General features: G+C 42.3%; 4 protein-coding genes across 4 annotated transcripts; 3 read left to right on the top strand and 1 right to left on the bottom strand.

Moving 5' to 3' along the window:
- Positions 1–1,338: 1,338 nt before the first annotated feature.
- On the top strand, positions 1,339–2,747 carry HMPREF1120_08214 (enoyl-CoA hydratase). Its single transcript, XM_009162459.1, has one exon. The coding sequence runs from the start codon at positions 1,782–1,784 to the stop codon at positions 2,331–2,333; it is 552 nt and encodes a 183-aa protein (XP_009160707.1). The 5' UTR covers positions 1,339–1,781; the 3' UTR covers positions 2,334–2,747.
- A 281-nt stretch (positions 2,748–3,028) lies between these two features.
- On the top strand, positions 3,029–5,952 carry HMPREF1120_08213 (uncharacterized protein; the record flags this gene model as incomplete). The annotated part of the gene is made up of 2 exons (XM_009162458.1): positions 3,029–3,210; positions 3,300–5,952. 2 exons carry the CDS (start codon positions 3,029–3,031, stop codon positions 5,950–5,952), a joined length of 2,835 nt encoding a protein of 944 aa, XP_009160706.1.
- On the bottom strand, positions 5,870–8,053 carry HMPREF1120_08212 (MFS transporter, SP family, sugar:H+ symporter). Its single transcript, XM_009162457.1, has 3 exons — positions 7,789–8,053; positions 6,637–7,718; positions 5,870–6,584 (listed from the first exon to the last, which is right to left on the bottom strand). The coding sequence occupies exons 1-3, from the start codon at positions 7,874–7,876 to the stop codon at positions 6,171–6,173; spliced, it is 1,584 nt and encodes a 527-aa protein (XP_009160705.1). The 5' UTR covers positions 7,877–8,053; the 3' UTR covers positions 5,870–6,170.
- A 397-nt stretch (positions 8,054–8,450) lies between these two features.
- On the top strand, positions 8,451–10,855 carry HMPREF1120_08211 (uncharacterized protein; the record flags this gene model as incomplete). Its single annotated transcript, XM_009162456.1, has 4 exons — positions 8,451–8,659; positions 8,724–9,600; positions 9,686–10,123; positions 10,226–10,855. 4 exons carry the CDS (start codon positions 8,451–8,453, stop codon positions 10,853–10,855), a joined length of 2,154 nt encoding a protein of 717 aa, XP_009160704.1.
- Positions 10,856–19,524: the final 8,669 nt, after the last annotated feature.

Below are 19,524 nucleotides of genomic sequence, written 5' to 3'. Positions count from 1 at the left end.
CGTTAGAATTTTTCTTTTTTAATTTATAGACGATAGCGACGTCGTTACTACTCGACTACGATGCTATTTAGAATAGTTTTTTCGATATATTAATCTATAAATTATAAATATTACGTAATATATTAATTTAAAAAAATTAAAAATTTTAAAAATTTTAACTAAGTTAAGAAGTAATTCTCGATACGCTAGTTAGCCTATAGCGATCTCTATAGCGATCTCTATAGTGATCCTCTCGTGATCCTCTCGTGATCTACGATACGTTATTTACCCTATAAGTGATCCTATAGTGATTCTCGATCCGGATCGGAGTAGGATCGGAGTAGGATTAGAGTAGGGTTAATATAGTATCGATCCTATATCGATACTAGATTAATCCTTATTAGGCGGGCATATATGTATTTAGCCTATACTTGTAAGTGATGCTATAGTAATTCTTAAGTACAGTACTGGCCTTCTATAGAGGCTCAATCTAGGATCGATCTAGGATTAGATCTAGTTCAGTACATAACTAGATCCGATCCTAGATCGATTACTAGGTCGAAAGCTAAATCTATTGATTTTCTCCGATCCGGATTAGAGAGAAAAAAAAAAAGAGAGAGAGAGAGAGTTCGAATCCCGCTCGAGGACCGTTAGAATTTTTCTTTTCTAATTTATAGGCGATAGCGACGTCTTTACTACTTAACCACGACGCTATTTATAATAGGTTTTTCGATATATTAATTTATAATCTATAAATATTACGTAATATATTAATACGTTAGTTAGCCTATAGCGATCTCTATAGCGATCTTTATACTAAGTAGTGATCCTTTCGTAATTCTATCGTAATTCTATCATAATCTCCGATACGTTATTTAGTCTATAAGTGATCCTATAGTGATTCTCGACCCGGATCAGAGTAGGATCAGAGTAGGGTCGATATAGCGTCGATATAGGATCGATATAGGATTAATACTTTATAGGAGGGCATGTATATTAAAAGATTTCGAAGCCGCTTCAACACGGTGTTGATACTAGTACTACTGTGTGTACTTATCTCTACGACTAACCTATAGTACTAGGACAATCAGGGCGGGCTGCGGTGTGGGCAGGGGCGAACATCCGGGGTGACTTTTCTCTGGACACGGTAATTTGGCCGGTTGTCCAGTTAGCTCTGAAATGAAAACGCACTTCGGTACATACTTTATGGTACGATACCTTATTGTTTGTTATGTTTGAAGTCGGAAGCTGCGATGGGGCCCCGCGGTGCTTTTTTATTTGTGGAGTATTATGCTTGCGGAGCATTTTGGACAGCTCTCATTGGCGGCACATTTGACGATTCGAATAACAATTGTTGGAGCCGAGGACAAGGTACCGAGGGAAGTCTCCATGAGAGAAAAAAAGGTTAGTGGCCTACGGGGCTGATATTGAAATCTCGAACAATTTCAGAGCTTCACAAGTCCGTGGCCATCATCATTCAGACGTTCTGAACAGACACATCTTATCTCAGCCTGGAGACCACAAAATGGCAAGCGCAGCTGCGGATCCTCACAGTGCAGCCTCCAGTTGCCATCATCAGATTCAACAACCCCAAGAGTCTCAACTCGATTAATGGAGCAATCCTCCACCGCCTCGCTTATCTGCTAGATGAAGTGGCCGAGAGACCCGACATTACGGTAACAGTCTTGACCGGTACGGGTCGTTTCTTCTCTTCGGGCGGCGATGTCGGCCTGGAAAAGCCGGGTGGCGGCAAGCCGGAAGAACAGGAAAGTGCTCGAGAATGGCTACTTACGAACTTCTGCATGCCTTGGTTGACAGCCACGCGGAGCGTGTTCAGGCATCCCAAGATTCTGGTTGCCGCTCTCAACGGACCAGTTGTGGGCGCCCCGGCCGGCTTGGTTGCCTTTGCCGACTTTATTTATGCCATGCCCCACACATATCTGGCCACCCCGTTTACGTCTCTCGCCCTGGGTGCTGAAGGTGGCTCTTCCTTCAGCCTCAAGGAACGCCTTGGAGCCGCCAAGACGAATGAAGCACTCCTCATGGGAAAGAGAATTACGTGCCACGAGCTGGTGCAATGCGGATTCCTCAACAAGGTGTTCAAGGCCAACAGTGAGAGCGACAATGATACCTTTATGAAGCAGGTGCTTTCGGAAATCGACGAGTGGCTGGGTCCCCATCTTGACCCAGCGGCTCTCCTGTTGACGAAAAGACAGCTCCGCGCAGAAGACTATGAAAGACAGGATGCCGTCGTTGTTAAGGAGGTTATGGGAGCATTGAACGCGTTTCTTACTGGTCGGCCCCAGGCGGAGTCGAAAAAGTTCATGACCGGCCAGAAGAGACACAAGCTTTAAAACACGTCCGGAGGGAAGAGCAGACCAACATTGAGGTGATACTGTGCGTCATGTCGAGGCCGAGGGAGTGGTCTCTCCAACAATACTTGGTTTCTTCTCCTTTGAAGGAGCAGCTCAAGCTGGTGCGGCCAAGACCTGATCTGCTGCCACGCCCACACAGAACTGTCGCGATCAAAAGCAGGACTAGAGACTATCAAACAGTCACGAGGATCCCAATATTTGAAACCTGGCTCTGCAAGCCCTTTGATCCCGGTATAACTGCTGTATTCTATTTACGTTTCCGAAACACTGCTTTGGACGCTTCATTTGATCTTTCAAGCTCTGCCCTCCGAACATACAAGCCTAGCAAAGGTGTAAGATTCCCCATCGGCACGGAGTATCTTAGATACCTAGATAGCTACTCTTCGTCTCGCATGTCCATGGCTATCTACCTACTGTACCTGGCTGATAGTGACAGTGCTCAGCCTCGCACGTGACCTGGCTGACAAGGCTTCGGCAAGCGCGACTTGACCTCCGCAATTGGGGATCCGGAGTTATTGCGGACTTCAAGTCCTGACTTTCCATGGTTCAAGTTGCTCCATGCCAACTCCGCAATGACTTCAGTTAGATGCCTTCGGCGTCCTCCCAGCGCGAAGGACACTATATTGTTGACTACTGGTATCTATGGTGATGCAACGGTTGATTAAACTCCCAGCATGAGTGATAGTGTCGAGGAGATCAACCCAACTGCAACTCAGCTGCCTGGCCAACACTCTCGGAGATGCTCGATCTGCGAGAAGACCTTCAGCCGACTCGAGCATCTAAAGCGACATGCTCTCGTTCATGACAAGACGCGCCAATTTGAATGTGGAACCTGCCACAAGAGCTTCGTGAGAAGGTATTTCTAGTGACGACTCCGTCCTTCCCAGATCTGCTACAAGCCACCGGGGGCAATTTCGAGCAATAGGTCCTAACGCACCTTCTTAGAGACACGCTTCAAAGGCACGAAACGGTGCATCAGCAGACGCAGTCACCACAAGCCAAGTGCACCAGGGCGTGCTCGGCATGCGTGGTGGCAAAGACTCGCTGCTCTGGAGGAATACCTTGTTGCCGCTGTTCGGCTCGGGAGCAGCCATGCACTTATCCAACGTCAGCAACCCCAGCTGGCAACTCGGAGAGATATTCTCAGCAGTCTATTGATCTAGTATCGACAAAGGATCCGCATACCGACAACAGGAGAATGCGTGATACCGAGAGGACTTCGCCATCCGGTAACTTTGACACTGCCATGGAAGGTGGTATTGCGAGCGTTGCAGCGGCGCCGTGGAATGGCCAGAATCATTTTGCACTTCTGGGTGCTGAACCTGGATCACGGGAACTGAGCCAACAGGAACCTTCTTACGGGGGTGCTGCATTGCAAACCCCACAATATCAAGCCGGTCCCTTCGATAGCATTGATCCAAATTACTGGATGACAGGCGCGTCTTCCACCATCAACTGGTTGATGGATGATTATTCTGCACTCGACTTCGACTATGGCTCTACTTCAGGCGGGACTACCCACGATTACTGGCCCGATATAGGCGCATTTCAGCTCAACACTCTGCAAACACAACCACATGAGGACCTGACATCCCCCATCGGCCATGACTCACTTGCAGACCTGGACGCCCCCGGAGTCTCCTCAACCAGTCCCGCAAGCCTGTCAGTCACTGACCAACCATCAGAGCCAGGAGAATTTTACGTAGATGGAGCTGCCGCCAGATTGCCACGTGTCAAACGCCGCAAATTAAATCCTGTCAGAGTCACCCCCAAAACAGCCAGTTTCGCGGCCGCCTCGTTCAGTCTCGCTTACGAATGGCCGGCTACCGGATGCGGAGCATCGCAGGAATATTTCTCAGGTGAAGATTATGATTGTTTGCTCTCGGCATTTAAAAGTCTCTGTCTGGATGTGAAAGGTTCTTCCGCTTCCGCGACTCAGAACCATGGCATAACTCCCATATCTGGGAACGTCGATCACGGGAATCAGCCATTGCCATCATCCCATCTGGCATTTACTCCTGACACACCCCCGAAATCATTCTTCGACGAGTTGGTGAAGCTTTATTTTGACAACTTCCACCCTCTGCTCCCTATATTGCACGTGAGTCCCAGCGACCCGCGAAAATGGGAAACCTTGCTGGCTGCTGGTGCGCTTGGTAGCCACTACCTGCAAGGCTCTGACTCTCTTACCATCTCACTGCACGAATTCACTAGGAGGGTACTTCAAAACCTGGAAGAAGTAGCGATTTCGTCTTCGCACCGCAGCATCGAATTATATCAGATGAAGCTTTTGCACTGTATCGGCTGCCTTTACTCTGGAGACGAACGTTTGCACAGTCATGGGTCTAAGCTCCGGCTTGATTCGGCCAATTCCTGCCCGGACATCCTCGAACACAGTGAAGTGGCAGACTCGAGGGATATCGAATCTAGGTGGACGGACTGGAGACGGGATGAGTCCCAACGCCGTTTGTCTTACTCGATATGGCTGTTGGACACCATGAGCAAGGTCCATTTTGGACAAAGACCGATACCAAACTCTGAGAGCACAAGACTCCGACTTCCGGCGCATGAGCAAGTGTGGGCCGCCGCCACGGCCAGGGAATGGGCTGAAGTATCTCGCAGATACTCACCCGCCCCAACTCTTGCGAACGCCTTGGAGCAATTATATATCGACAAGAAGCTGCTATCTGATCTGGGAGAATTCAGCCGCATCTTGCTCATCCATGGTATATTTCGTCGGACCTGGGAAATTGAAGCGTATCTTGAGGAACCACTGTCGCATTGGACACCAACCGCGGAGAAACGCTCTCCTGAAGAAGCAAGGTCACGATCACCAATCTGGCTCCCTTCGGTGTCAACCTACGCTCGCTGGCGAAATTCTGCCTGTGATTGCCTCGATATCCTCCATTGGAGTGCCAATGCTACCATCGGGTTGCAGTCAGGCCTCGAACATCCGACTGTGATGCACCTGCACTTCGCAAGAGTCGTGTTACTCAGTCCATACAAGAACATTGTGAGATTCGCCGAGCACTTGTCAGGAGAATCGCGCTCTTCATCCGGGGAAAGCATTGTAATGGACAAGCAAATGATACGCCGCTGGGTGAATCTCGACCAGTACAAAGCCCGACTGGCCATGATCCATGCAGGCGTACTGTTTTGGCACATTCGAAGGTTCTCTGCGAACGGATTTTACGAACCCTCCTCTGTCGGTCTGACTGCACTGGCCTTGTGGGCGTTCAGCGCCTTTTCGACCTCTTCGAAAGAAAGCGAGCCATCGTCGCACTCAGGCCGTGACGAGTTTACAGGAATTGACCAACGTACAGACGAGACCGAGGAAGCCGTCTGTGATATCATCCTCATAGACAGACCAACGGATGACGAACTCGTGCAGCAGTTTGTGCGTCGAGGCAACACCATGAAGCCGATCATGAACGGTGTGGGTGACCTGTACGGTCCTCGTGCACCTGAGAAGGTGCTGATCGAGGGGCGAAGGCTGCTAGCCACATCGTCCACGTGGGGAGTCCGGGACAGGTGGATCCGGATTCTGGACAAGTTGGCGAGCGTTAGCCGTCAGCGGCAAATACGGACTCAGGGATGATGAGTGCCTGGGGCTATGATGCTCCTCTACACAATCACTAAACAGTATGGTTGGTGTCATGTTTTAACGCCAAGTCGACATATCATCTTACGGAGTGAAGCGAAGAAGATCCCAGATGCATTGACGGCTTTCAAAGAGGTAGCATAAAAAGTCCTCCACAGTTGGCCTTCCCCTGTCCTTCCCAGGTATCACTGCGCCAGCATTGTCGCGCATCGTGTTCAATTCCTCGACTCAACGAGTTCTACCTGCCGGACATGGTCAACATCCTTTTCCAGATCCTTCTCGGTGTTCAAGTCATTACTCTTTCCTCCACCTAAAGCCATACGGATCGCATCTTCCTCGGTCACAGAAGCCGACCGCTCTCTTTCTCCGGCCTCGACGGCATCAACCTGCCCGAAAATGCGATCCATTCGCTCTAGAGAGATGCCTTTGGTTTCTGGCAGGATAATGATGACGGAGATCAGGGCTATGACGTTGAGACCGAGAAGGAGCCAGTAGCTCCGTGGCCCGACTTTGTCGTGGAAGTCTGGCCAGGGTTGGGTAATGGCTAACAAGCAGGCTGTTTGACCAAGCGCGGAAATTCCGAAGGCTTTGTCTCGGACGTGTTGAGGGAATATTTCGGTGGCGATTGCCTGGTACCGTGTTAGTGAGTCTCAGAAAAAGCCGAGGGCAGGGGCTCCTTACCGGAGGGATTGGTCCATTTGACCAGCAATAGGTCATTCCAACGATGAAAAACATGGCAATCTCGGCCACCGCGGCAGCCTTGTTGTCATTGTTCGGGAAACTGGTGCACAGAGATGAGAGTATGAGTAGGGCGATAGACTGGATTGTGAAACCCCATATCAGCAGCGTTTTGCGTCCGAAACGGTCCACTGTGAAGGTGTTGACCAAAACGATGAGCAGCTGGAGGACGGATTGAATGCCGTTGATTGCCAATGCCTGGCTTCCCTTGTCCCAGCCAAGCGACTGGTAGATGAGAGTCGCGTACATGGTGAGTGCAGCAATACCGCCAAACTGCTGCAGGGCCATGGCATAGAACCCGTACAGCAGCCGCTTGCGCAGAGGCCCGCTCTTCAAGATTCCCATATATCCGGTTTCGAACTGCTTGCGGTACTCATGGCTTGCCACAAGCTCATGGAATTCGACTCGAACGCGGTCGTCCTCCGGTGACCCTGACCGGAGCCTTGCCAGGGCTTTCAGGGCTCGTTGGGGGTTCTCAGGCTGTTTTTCCAGCAGCCAGCGAGGGCTTTCGATATACAGGAACGACACACAGATGAAGATTAGCCCGATTGGGATCTGGATGACATTGGACACGCGCCATGCAATATTGTACGGTGATTTGTGGAAGCTCATGCCGTATCCGGACCAGAAGGCAATAAGTGTGCCGAGTTGGTACCCAAATTGTGCCACCGTCCCGACGAAACTGCCCCGAAGCAGGCGAGGAGCACATTCGGAGACATACAGGTTGGTGGCGATGTAGACGCATCCGAACCCCAACCCGGTCATGAGACGCCCGAGGATGAGCACGCCAAAGCTGTTGGGTACCGATTGGACCACGACCCCGATACACATGAATAGGATCGAGACGCGAAGAGCCCAAAGCCTGCCCACCAGCCCGGCCAGCGTACCTCCTAGCATCAGCTGTGCCACGCCGGTGGTCGCCCAGGGTATTGTCGCCACGAGACCAGACCTGGTGGATGTGATATTGTAGTAATCAATGAACTGCTTGTCCGCGAGAATGACGGTCATGATTCCAGCATCATAGCCTGGCACAAGGCAGCAGTATCAGCGAACTGTCCTTCCAACATTTGTGATTGATTGCTTTCCCATGCTTACCGTTGAACATTGTGCAGAACACCATGCCATAGAGCATGAGTGCCGCAAAGCGGTCCTCCTTGGGAAGAAATTTGTCTATGAGACCCATGATTGCTGATTATGCTGGTGTACAGGATACTGTTGTCCCTAGATGGTCGGCGCAGACGAGGCATCTGGACGACTATATACTATCCAGGAGCTCATGGCTGTCACCCCACACTCCGCTCTGATACTGCCCGATCGCACGCGAGTCTGGAGAAATAGCTTCCTTCTGCAGTGCACCTCCGGTCCCGGGAGATGAAAGAAAAGCAGACACTGGTGGAAGCGAAGCCCCCGTCGGAGCAGTACACGAGCCTTCCGGAGGGGGTGGGGAGAGCTGTTGATGCTCCGGTGGACACCAGCCAATCAAGTCTTCGTGGACCACCGGTGCTTCACCCCAAAGAGGAAGCACCCGGGAATCACCATCATTTTGCCACTGCTTGCCCTAGTCACCATGCTCTCATCAGTTCCGGGGAGGTGACCCGCGTATCATTCCTGCGGGGGATGATTGATGGCTGCTGGGGATTCTCGCCTCCCGATACAAAGGGAAATGATACAAAAAACGTGATAGATCGAGATCAGACGACCGTAGTATCCGTCTAGACCTTGGGAATCTTCAGTTGCCGGTGGCCTTCCAAAACACCATGTCGTATCCGCAAGAAACATTCCTTCGCACCTCGCTGGCGCCGGGCTCATTGATCGCTCGAAGACGTGAAGTTGTATCGTCAAACACGCTGCTGTATCAGCTGGATGTGTTGAAGAAAACAGGCAGATATGATGCCTTTAAGCTGAAGTGGCATCCGTCATACTCAGACACCCCGGACGTCTGGCCTGTTCCGAATCATCTGTTCTGGTAGGTTTACTTGTCAAAGTGGACGGTTGTGTTTCGTGTGCAAGAGACTAACTTGCTCGACCAGGGACTCAGATGTTGCAAAATGGATCGAAGGGGCATGCTATTTCTTGCGCGAAAAACACAACTGTCACATCCATGGGGCCATTCAGGAACTGGTAGAGATGATCCGATCGGCACAGCATCCGGACGGCTACCTTAACATCCACTATACAGTGGTTGAGCCCGGGAAGCGGTTTACCAACCTTCAAGATTTCCATGAGTTGTACAATGCTGGTCACCTGATTGAAGCAGCTCTTGCGCACCATCACCTGTATGGAAACAATGACCTGCTTGAGCCGATACTGAAATATGTCGATCTTTTGTGCCGAACGTTTGGACCAGGCGAAGACCAGATACATGGGTACCCCGGTCACCCGGAGATCGAACTGGCTCTGCTACGTCTCTACAACCGGACCCAGAATCGCAAGCACTTGGAGCTGGCACAGTATTTCATCACAGAAAGGGGAAATCCAACTGGTGTCAATGGCAGGCACTACTACGTTGTCGAGGCGGAGCGACGAGGTGATGACCCCCATGCCAGGCCAAAATACTGGCCAGAAATGGACTGTCTTTGGTACTACCAGGCCCACAAACCCCTCGTTGAACAACAAACTATCAAGGGCCATTCTGTGCGTGCGGTGTATCTTCTCACAGCGGCCGCCGACCTGGTCAGATCTGGAAGTTCGAGCGTCCCCAACGCACAACTGAAGGACGCTGTCTACCGGCTCTGGGATAACATGGTCGATCGGAAGATGTACGCCACGGGAGGCATTGGCGCAATCAAACAGTGGGAAGGGTTTGGGTTGGATTACTTCCTTCCTCAAGGCACAGACGAAGGTGGCTGTTACGCAGAAACTTGCGCAGCCATTGGTGTGATGATGCTCGCGGAGAGGATATTGCAGGTAAGTGATTCAAAGCACTTCCTTTTGTATTGATTAAATGGCGGTTGTTTAAGTGGTGGATGACTTTGCTGACCTTGAATTGCAGTACGACTTGGACCGCCGCTTCAGCGATGTCATGGAACTGTGTCTCTATAATGCCGTCTTGACGTCGATGTCCCATGACGGCACCAAGTTCACCTACGTCAACCAATTGGCCTCCAGTGATCAAGATTTGTCAAAACGCGAAGAATGGTTCACCTGCTCGTGCTGTCCTCCCAATGTGCTGAGGCTCCTTGGCCAGATTGGCGGCTACATTTACTCCCAGAACACGACAATCACGACAACAAGAACAACCCAAGTCTCCGTGCACCTTTACGTCTCAAGCACTCATGAGATTGAAATTCTGGATGATCAGCGTGCTCTACTATCTCAGAAGACCAATTGGCCTTGGGGCGGGCAGGTGGACTTTGAGTTACGACAGCCAGACAATGCTCAGATCAGCCTTGCATTGCGAATACCTGCGTGGGCGGGGGATTCTTGGAAAGTAAGTCAGACCTCGTTCGGTTTCTTGTTTTCTGTTGCTCTCACTCTTCATTTGATTCTATATATCTGGCAAGCTAGGCCTCATGCTTATAAACCAAAACAGTTGGATCCTCCTCCTCCGCCCACCGCTACCCTGGAGAAAGGGTATCTCGTCCTCCCATCCTCATGGGTTTCATCTCACACAGCTTTCTCACTGCACATCCCAATCATCCCGCGGCTCATCTCGCCACATCCCTACACCAACCAGGACACCCTGACCGTGGCCCGCGGTCCGATTGTGTACTGTGTCGAAGATATCGACAACCCATGGGTGCGGGACCACTTCAAGTCAGTAATTCTCGACGCCAGCTGCTGCAGCACTATGGAGGAACGTGCCATCTCGGATCCCGACACGAACGACGACTATGTCGCTTTGGTTGTCAAGAATGGTGCGGCGGCCGTCTTTGATCCAGCTGCCGTCAAGACTTCGCCAACGGTCACGGTACAAGAGCTGGATAGGATCGTGTACGGCATTGGCGATAAGGGTCTTGACGGCGTTAACGGTGTTGACGGTGGCAGAAACGGTGAAGACCATGATGGACAAGCCATCACGCGCCGTGGTCCACAGGCCAATGGTGCTGCTTTTTCAACAGTCCAACTCATCGACGAGTTGACGTTTGTGCCGTATTACTTTAGGGCGAATAGAGGCGGGAGAGGGCAGATGAGGGTAGGACTCAGGCGATGGCATCGTTAGTACTACTTACGTATTATGTACGCGTAACATATATATGTCGGTATATATACGGAAATCTATAATATTACTAGTACTATAGTAGTACTAGCTAATACGATCCGATCCGGTTCAGACCTGGTTCGAACCTAGTTCGAACCTAGTTTAGATCCTAGGTCTAAACTAGATCTAAATAAGGTCTAATCCTAGATCGATCCTAAATTAAGCCTCTATAGAAGGCTAGTATAGTATTAACACCGTATTAATATAGTTTCAATATAGTTTCAATATAGTATACGATACGGCTTCGAATCGTAGTAAAACCAATTCCACTAAAGCTCTACCACGAATCCGAATCGGTTCCAAACTGGTTTCGATCCGAGTCGGCGTGCTTAAATCGGTGATAAAATTAATGTTTCGAGCCGTATTGGAACCAGTTCGAACCCGATTTCTAGACTTAATACGATATTAAGTATTAATATGGTGTTAAGCCTAGATACGATTTGGAGCCTTAATACGACTTAGAGCCTCGATACGGTTTCTACGTTTACTACTAGTACTACATAACTTTAGGGCGTGTTCGACAAGCGCAACTTGAAGTGCCATTAACTCAAGGGCATTTTACGCGTTTATCACGTGAATAGTGGGGACCTGGATTTCCGCCAAAATACTAGTATAGCGTCTTTTCGAAAGCGAGTAAAATTGTATTATCGAATAGGTAGTCGGGACCGATAATGGCACTTTAACCTACAAGTTAGTAGGGCGCACGTAAGTGTAATTTTCAATATATCGCGCTAATTACTCTAGCTCTATCTGTGTTGACGCTTTTCTTATATATGCTAAGAACTAATTAAACTACCAAAATCGTAGGTTCTAAAGCGCGACTTTCCGCGTTTTAATGCTAGTTGGCACTTCAAGTTGCGCTTGTCGAACACGCCCTTAGTAGAACTATAATCGAAAAGGTCTTACACTTAACTTCTATATACAGTACTGGCCTCCTATAAGGGCTCAATCTAAGATCTATCTAGGATTAGATCTAGAATCCGATCTAGATTAGACCTAGCTCTGGCAGACCTAGCTCAGAACCGGATCGGATCCTAGATCACGTATCAACTAAGTACTATAATAGTAAAAAAAAAGAGTTCGAATCCCACTTGGGGCACTCTTTTTTAGTTTAAGACTACTAGTACTAAGTACTACTTATGTACCGTTAGAATTTTTCTTTTTTAAATTCTAGGCGATAGCGACGTCGTTACTATTCGACCACGATACTATTTATAATAGTTTTTTCGATATATGATCTATAACCTGTAAATAGTACGTAATATAAAAATTAAAAAAAAATTAAGTTTTTAATTAAGTTAAGAAGTGAATTCTCGATACGCTAGTTAGTCTATAGCGATCTCTATAGGGATCCTCTTGTATAAGTGATCCTATAGTGATTCTCGAGTAGGATCGGATCAGGATCGGAGTAGGGTTAGTCTAGGATCAATCCTATATCGATCCTAGATTAATCCTTATTAGGCGGGCATATATGTACTGTATATAGTATATATAGGTCTACATGCGTACATACGGCAGGTGCCAACATCGTCAACCTCCGAATCAATCTCCATGGGCAAGCCTCAGAGGGCTCACCATGGTGGCAATGGAGTGCAGTTAAGAAAGCTCCTGCATGGTTACATACGGAACTTGAATGCTGCAGCAGCGACTTGGACAATTTAGACTGATTAGCAGGGGATTTATGACAAGTTCCTATAAAGAGTACAAGACACCTACTGTACTAGGGCATAAAATCATAGTACGTTTCTCTATATCAATCTATAGTACAGTACTAGCCTTCTATAGGGGCTCAATCTAGGATCGATCTAGGATCAGACCTAGTTCAGTACTACAAAATCCTAGATCGGAGGTTTGATCTGTTGATTTCTTAGATCTAGATTAGATCTAGATAGGCTACTACTTATAATACTTAGTATATAGTAAAAAAAAAGAGTATTCGAATTACGCTAGGAGTACTCTTTTTCTCTTTTTTACATATTTTAAGACCACCGTTAAAATTTTTCTTTCTTCGATTCTAGCGATAGTGACGTCCTTAACCTCTAAACTACGAAGCTATGAATCGTATTTATAGTAGTATTTTCGATATATACTGTAAATCTATAACCTATAAATATTACGTAATATAAATATTCTTAAAAAATTTAAAATTAAATTAAGTTAAGATCTCTATAGCGATCTCTATAGCGATCTCTATAGCGATCCTCTCGTGATCCTCTCGTGATCTACTATACGTTATTTAGCCTATAAGTGATCCTATAGTACTGTCAGGATTGACAAGGGTATCAATTATAGGTCCAGAATTCCCAAGTATACTATATAGGCCATAGTAGAGTAGATCAACACAGTGTTAACACCGTGTTAACACGGTTTTGATATAGTATTCAATATAGTTTAAAACCGTAGTGGAGCCGTAGCGAAACCGTATTAGAACCGTATTAGATACGGTTTTACTACGACTCTAAACCGGTTTCGATCCGTATCGGCGTACTTAAATCGGTAATAAAATTAACGTTTAGAACCGGTTTCGAATCGGTTTTACTACGGCTCTAAACCGATTTTATTACGATTCTAAACCGTACCGGATACTATATTAAAACCGTATTAATACGGTATTTACGCGGTATTAATACGGTATTAATACGGTATTAATATACTAGAATCGTATTAGAGTCGTATTAAAGCCGTAGTAAAATCGTAGTAGATACGATTTAGAGCCGTAGTAAAATTAAGTTTAAACTATAATACTACTATATTAATACTATAGATTTATATATTTAAAACTATTATACTACTATAACTTTACGGGTAGAAATTAAGTACTTTTAACTAGATTTTTTTTAGCTAAATACTAATATCTTCGAGAGCTACTATATAGTTCTATTTAGCTATTATAACTAGATAGAATAGACTATCTCTATCGATTATATTACGTCGATATCCTATTAATAGAATATTAAGAACTTCGAGTCTTTATCTACTTTATTATTTATCTACTCGCTATATTATAGTATATTAAGTAGATATAATAAGTTATACTTTAAAGTAGAAAGCCTAATTACTCGGAACTTACTTACGGCTTTTAGTATTAGTAAATTAAGAATCGGGTCTCGAATAACTAATCGGTCGTATCGTAAATAGAGTCTAGTACGTTCTATAATAAGAAATAGAAAGAAATAGAGTCGATTTCGAAATAGTATAGTAAAGTATTAGACTAGTCGATAACTCTTATTATAAAAAGAGATACTATTACTAATACTAAATATCTACCGACGTTAAGAGAACGGATCTATAATATCTAGGCGTTAATACTAGCGTAGTCTCTTCTAAGAAAGACCTACTATATTAGAAACTCGATAATTACGATCGAGAGTCTATCGGATTTACTAGTCGAATAGATATAATATAAATAATCTAGATAGTACTACTATCTTAGTAATTTCTACTAGAAGAGATATCTTTCTATTAAAATATAGCTATAATAAGAATATAGAGACGTATATTTTATCTTCCGTTACTATTATATTATTAGTCGATACTATCTCGTTATCTACTTAATTATTACCTTTCGAGTTAGTATAGTTAATATAAGCGAATAAAAGTAATCTTTCTATAGATAGTAGAAAGAAATTTACTAGTAATAAATATATCGCTTTAATCGTCGATATTACTTTCTCTAGATCTAGATAAGTATACTACTAGTAACTAGTAAGGCTAAGTTAGATTAACTAGCGTACGACGTCTTTTACGAATAGATATACTATTAAATTTAAAGATAAGGCGATATTAGTATTACGTTTAAAAAGCTTATACTTTAATTTACTAGCTAGAATATTATAGTTAAAAATCTAATAGTACTCTACTATCTAGAGATAAAGATAGAGATCGATATAAATATTAGATAGATCTATAAGTTTTTAGAACTTAGTTTTCCGTAGAATATACCTTAGTAGATATACTTCTATATTAGCCTAACTTAAGTTCGAATTACTTAGATTTACTTTATTATCTCTATTCGAGTAAGCATTTATTATAGATTCGACCTATAGAAAGATATCGTTATAGTTATTATTATTACTATTATTACTATTATTATTAATATCCGCGGTACTAGTCTTAATATTAGCGGCGTCGGATAAAGCTATATTCGTATAGATAGTCTAGCTTTTATATACGTACTATAGAAGCTATTAAAAATAGCGCCGCCGCCTAGTACGCCGAGAGTATAAATAAATTATATTTAGCGTATAGCCTTAGTACGATCTAATAGCGATATTGAATTTAGTAATATACCGATATAGAGAAATAATAGTCTTAATAGTATTCGAGTACTCGTTATTACTATTAACGATTCGATCGATCGCTAGAAGAAATAGTAGTCTAAACTATATTTATTATATACGATATTAGAGAATAAGTAGCGTAATAATCGACGCTCTACTAGCTTTAGATAATAACTAGGACTATATATATAGAAGGGGACTTTAGATACGTAGCTATCTAGATAGAAATCGGAAAGATTAGAAAATCTTAAGATATACTAATCTACCTCTCTTAATAAAGATTAATAAGAATAAGAGCGTCTAGATATACCGATCGATATTACGCTAGTCCGAGTACGGCGCGTTAATATCTAAGCTAAGAATTAAGTTAAGCGTCGGATATAGTCTTATAATAGGCGGCGTCTTAAGTCGTATCCCTTTACTAGTAAGGAATCGTTATTATTCCGTATCGTAGAGTATTAATATCGTTTCTCTATTATAAATAGTATTAAAATAGTAGCGATATCGTTTAAATATTAGAAACTTAAGATTACTCTACTACTTCTTCGAATAAAAATAAAATCGGTAGCTATATATAGTATTATAGCGAAGAAAGTCTATACTATTAGCCTACTAAAGAAGATCGCCGATTATTAATATAGAAAATACTCTAACTATTATAGCTTTACTATTAATAATTATCTTAGTATCTTCGAGTAGTTATCTTATATTAGATTTAAGATTCCGAATAACGTCTTTTATATTAGTACTATAGAGTTCGAGATAGTAAGTAAAGATATTTATAACTTTATATTTTTTAAATATCGAAAGATTTACTAGAATCTAGTAAAATACCTTTAGGGCTCGATATATATTTCGATAGATATCGAAGTCGTTAACGAAAAGAATAAGTAGAAGCGAACGTATCTTAAGAGGATTAGTCTTATATTACTCGATATTCTCGCGTTTAAGAACTATAATCTCTAACTTAGCTCGAATAGAATAGGACTTTCGTAGATATTCGACAATATCTCTTTTAAGATAGAATATTCGATAGAGAAAGAAGTTATCGTTAGGAAAGGCGTTATTTATATTCTCGATACTATCGTATAGATAGTCTATATATATATATAGTCGATATAAAATCTAATCTATCGAGATTACGAATCTATTTCTTTTATTCGAGTCTAATACTAGCTTCTTATTCTCGACGAAGTTAATACCTTTAGATATATCTTTACGACTATAGATCGGCTAGAGCTCTATAATAATAGTACTACTAGTATCTCCTCTATAATCGCGCCTAATTATTATAATACGTACTTTAGAATATCCTAATCTAGGCGTAAGTCTAATAATATTACTAGATAGAATAATATTACTATTCTAGTATTAACTAAACTTATCTATTATAATAATAGCCGAGCTTATCTACGCTCTCGACTTCTATAACTCTTTTAGTTCGTTAACTATATATTCTAGTCCGAAATATATTTTATCTATTAAAATAGTAATACTAAGAATATTTCTTATAAGGTTAACGAGATTATACTAATAAAGCTATATTTTATGTTTAATTATAATTATACTAGTCTTATCGCTCTTAGGAAGCGTCGTCTACTTTTTAAATATAACTAGAATCGATTTTCGAAGTAGTCGTAGTATCGAGATATAGCTTTAAACTATACGCTTTAAAGTATCTAGTTTCGTAGAAAGATTAAGAGAAGCCTACGATAAGTTTATTATCTACGCTAATCTAAGAACTTTATAGATATATATATAGTTCTAGCGAGACGCTTATAACTTCTCGAATAATAACTCGAGTACTAGTAGAATCGGCGATATCGCTTCTTAAGAAAGAGAGTACTTAATTATCTTCGATAGAGATATTAGTAATAATAGTTATCGATATAATAAAGAAGTTAGACTACTCGATAGTAATAATAATAATAATAGTAAAGTCCCTAGAAGTATACTAGCTAAATACGAATCGGTAGTATTATCTAAGTCTATCTCTTCGAGTTTATTATCTAGTTTATCGATCTCTACGTCGGATAGATCGATATAAAGTACCTTTAGTAATACGTTCTAGACGTCTATAGAAGGATTATCGTCTAGTCTCTAAATAAGTAGTAAGTAGTATATATTAGTCTAATATAAGATATCGGATACTTAACGAATAATATTATAGAAGTTATCTATATTATAGTCGCTCTTCTACTCTAAGCCGTCTTCGGTTAAGAGATAGGACTTAAAGTCGGATTCGTAGTAGTAATAGTAGTGATTATCGTCGTCGATATCGTTAGTTATAAGGGGTAGTAGTATAGAGTTCCTATAACTAAGTCTATTATCTAATATATCGTCGATAATAATAGCGATAGAATCGATACTACTACTAGTATTACTACTATAAGGCTTAGGTTCTACTAATCTGTTTAAGTCTACGTTAGGCTGCGTACTATACTACGTTCTACTAGTATACTATATCCTATACTATACTAGCCTTCGTTACCTATTGATATTCCGAGGCGCTATAATATTATTATCGTTTATAGTAGGTAGATAGATAACGTAAAGTTAAAGTAGTAAATAAGCTATAGTAGTAGTAGTCTATAGAAAGAGGAAGGAATATTTCAACCGTAGTATACTATATACTACTAGTATACTAATACTTTAAGTTTACTATTACTAGTAGTACTATAAGTAGGTAGTACTATACTTACCTACTAGGAGGTAGTACTAGTAGTCGAGTAAGGGTTACTAGTATATAAGGGTAGATATAATTAGCTATAGATAGGAAAGAGAGTTATGAGCGCTTATTATATAACGAGCTATAACCCTAACTCTATATTCTAACTTAATCTAATCCTAAGTATAGTCTATAGGTAAATCTTTATTTAACTATTAGGACTTTAGTCTACGGCGTACTATACGTTAATAATAAGTAATTCTTTAGATAGTTATAGCCACCTATATATACTTATATTAGTAGATATTAATATAACTTTCAAGTTATATTACCTATACTATACTATCTATAGTAGTAAACTATACTATATTATTTGCTATAACTTATAGTAGATTATACTATATCGTATAGTATCTGCTATATAGATAATATAGATAGCTATAACTATCTAAAGAATTATTAACGCCTATAGACGGAAATTTAAGCGAAAATAATACTAGGGTAATAGTATATAGGCGCTATACTACTAGTAGTATTATACTATATATAGGTAGTTAATCGAAGCTATTATATACGGCTCCTATATAGAGCGATATAACTACTAAAAAAGAAAATAGACTATCTAGGATTCGAACCTAGATCTCTACTATAGCTCTATAGAATACTCTACCTTAGATTCGTATCGAACTACTAGTATTTAAAGCCGCTTCTAATAATCTACTTTTTTATCTAAGTTAACTCTACGAGACCTAGAGAGGACCCCTAAGAGAACGGACCTCTAAGATATCGAACGATAACCTCTAAGTCTTATAGGGTTAACTTAGATAGAGAAGTAGATTATTAGAAGCGGCTTTAAATACTAGTAGTTCGGTACGAATCTAAGGTAGGATAAGTATTAATACTAGAACTACTATAGTAGCGTACTATCGTTATACTAATAGCCCCTACTAGTATATTTTAGATTAGAATTCGCGTACTAATTATTATAGAGTTATATTTATTATCGTAGGCTAATAAGAACTATAGGGCTTCCGCTCGAGCCGTACTTAGCTGGCGATCTTCTACTAGTATACTATATATAGTAGCCTACTACTATACTACTAGTACTATATTAGAATACGAATTTAACCGAACTCCCGTCCGAACTAAGTATATAGCTAGATACTACTAAGGTACTCGATATATAACTACTATAAGGTATTCTTATAGATTATAGTACTTCTATCTACTACTATTAGTAGATACTACTCTAGATATTCTATTCCTATAACTCTATTGGCTATAGTAATAGCACTATTAATGCGTAATAAAGTAATATAACTACGGTAGACTAATAAATAATACCCTCTTGAATAGTCTAGGTACTAGGTAGGCTATTATAGCCCCCTACTACAAAGTCTCCTACTTTACTAGCAAGTGAAACTCTAGTTAATAGTCTCTTACTTCGACTACTAGTAACCTAGGTATACTACTATGTACTAACCGTCCTTATCCTTCTTATCCTTCTTATTCTTCTTATCCTTCTTATCCTTCTTATCCTTCTTATCCTTCTTATCCTTCTTATCCTTCTTATCCTTCTTATCCGTCCTTATCCTTCTTATACTTATTATTCTTCTTATTCGTCCTTATTCTTCTTATTCTTCTTATTCTTCTTATTCGTTCTTATCCTTCTTATACTTATT

The sequence above is a fragment of the Exophiala dermatitidis genome, assembly GCF_000230625.1.
Source record: "Exophiala dermatitidis NIH/UT8656 unplaced genomic scaffold supercont1.7, whole genome shotgun sequence".
In the NCBI taxonomy this organism is placed as follows: Eukaryota; Fungi; Ascomycota; class Eurotiomycetes; order Chaetothyriales; family Herpotrichiellaceae; genus Exophiala; species Exophiala dermatitidis.
The sequence above is the reverse complement of the archived record's forward strand: the minus strand, read 5'-3'. Positions and strand labels throughout refer to the sequence as shown.